At 41.5% G+C, this 1,690-nt stretch overlaps 1 protein-coding gene across 4 annotated transcripts in view; it reads left to right on the plus strand.

Moving 5' to 3' along the window:
* sema5a (sema domain, seven thrombospondin repeats (type 1 and type 1-like), transmembrane domain (TM) and short cytoplasmic domain, (semaphorin) 5A) overlaps positions 1 to 1,690 on the plus strand; it is a 173,679-nt gene that overhangs the window by 128,602 nt on the left and 43,387 nt on the right. For all 4 annotated transcript variants that reach the window (XR_001424644.1, XR_001424643.1, XM_015029807.1 and 1 more), the window contains exon 16: positions 468 to 693. Coding sequence is in view for 2 of the 4 variants with exons in the window: in XM_015029807.1 (XP_014885293.1) it covers positions 468 to 693 (226 nt within the window). In the remaining 2 variants the exon portion in view is untranslated. The remainder of the gene's footprint in view (positions 1 to 467; positions 694 to 1,690) is intronic.

The raw sequence follows: 1,690 nt of genomic DNA on the forward strand, positions 1-1,690 counted from the left end.
TATATATATATTCTCCAGTAACCGTACTCCAAAACATCCAGAGGATTTTTTAAATATTTTTTTTTTTTTTTTTTAAAAAATTTTTTTGACGTCCAAATTATGATATCCAGTTTTACTGTTCAATCATGTTTTAAAAGCATTTTAGGTATGAGTTGTCTGACTCAATTGGAGCTAACAGGCTTTCAAGGTGGAGTGACAGTGAAAGCTTTGAAAAGTCTGTAGATGTCGCATAAAATAATCTGTTTAATATGATGAGTCACTGCTGAGACTTTCAGCAGTGATTGTCCTCCTCATTATGCATGAGAAATATACCAGAAAACTCTGTCATGCTAATTATTGCCTAACTGATGTGATTACCTCTTCCTCCTCCGAATGCGTCGGGTTCACCTGCCCGTGAACGTGCTCGACATAAAGAGAAAATGTGTCCGATGCCATTTTCTTTCTTTTATTGCTCTTTGTGCCGCCAGGAGTACCAGTCCTGCAACACCCTGCCGTGCCCCGACCTCAAGAAGACGACGCCCTGGACGCCGTGGACGCCCGTCAATATCTCCGACAACGGCGGCCACTACGAGCAGCGTTTCCGCTACACCTGCAAAGCGCGCATCCCCGACCCAAGTCTCCTGGAAGTGGGGAGGCAGAGGATTGAGATGCGCTACTGCTCCAGCGACGGATCCACTGGCTGCTCCACTGACGGTGAGTTGAGCGCGGAGACAGATGGGCTCTTTCCAGCCAGATAAGCCTCTGGATGTTTCCATTATCTAATTCCAGCTGGCTCCCCAACATCTCGACAGGCTGGTTGTTGTCCTATTAATTTGCTTATTGTGTAAAACTTTTCTCCGCCTGTGCATATCCTGCAAAAAGTTAAATGAGACTTGAATAATTTGTCTCTTGTGTTTCTGATCCCATCCTTGGTGACGTTACCAGTGCATCAAAGCAGGCAAGACATGTTAATGAACTTCCAATCCACAAAGCTCAGCACACACACAAAAAAGAAAAAAAACAGGCACACGCGCACACACATCCAGATTAAATCAGATATTTTACACATACTACATAAAAGACAGATAGCCTTTTTTTTCACATCTTGACACTTAATCAGACTAAATCAACCCAGTTTAAATCAGCTAGTGTTACCAACTGAGGTCACACAAGGAAGCAGTGTGCTTTAGGTTTTGACTTAAAATAGATCCACAGGTAGGCCTCAGTTGAATTAGTATGTTATGAATTAACATATCAGAAGCTTTCAAAGCTGTGAGGTAAGCATCTGGCCTTTTCCATTCTCTAAAAAGACATACTCTATGTAAGCCTCTAGATCTAAAGATAATAATTTTCCCCCTCAGACACTTTTGACCTAAAATAGGAGAGGCTTAATCTAGTTAAAAGTGATATGGTCATGACAAAAAATGTCCTTTTAAGGTAGGTAAACATCCAGCTTTATCTGTAACAAATGGGAACAGTTGACTTCTTTTCTCACGCTTTATCCGTCTTGCAGCTGCTCCTGTTTGCACCACAACATTCGGCAGCACCCCCGACGATTTCAGAGTTGTAAATGTTTGTACAACCAGTTCGCTAATTGACAAGTTGTTTATGTGCTTAGATGAGGTATTTGTATCTGAGAGGAAGCGCCGCACAGCATCATAAAAAGAGGTTAAAAAAAAAAAAAAAAGCTGCTGCAGTTAAAGTTTGTTTA

Source organism: Poecilia latipinna, unplaced genomic scaffold (assembly GCF_001443285.1).
Source record: "Poecilia latipinna isolate Pla-1442-1.1 unplaced genomic scaffold, P_latipinna-1.0 Scaffold164, whole genome shotgun sequence".
Classification (NCBI taxonomy): domain Eukaryota; kingdom Metazoa; phylum Chordata; class Actinopteri; order Cyprinodontiformes; family Poeciliidae; genus Poecilia; species Poecilia latipinna.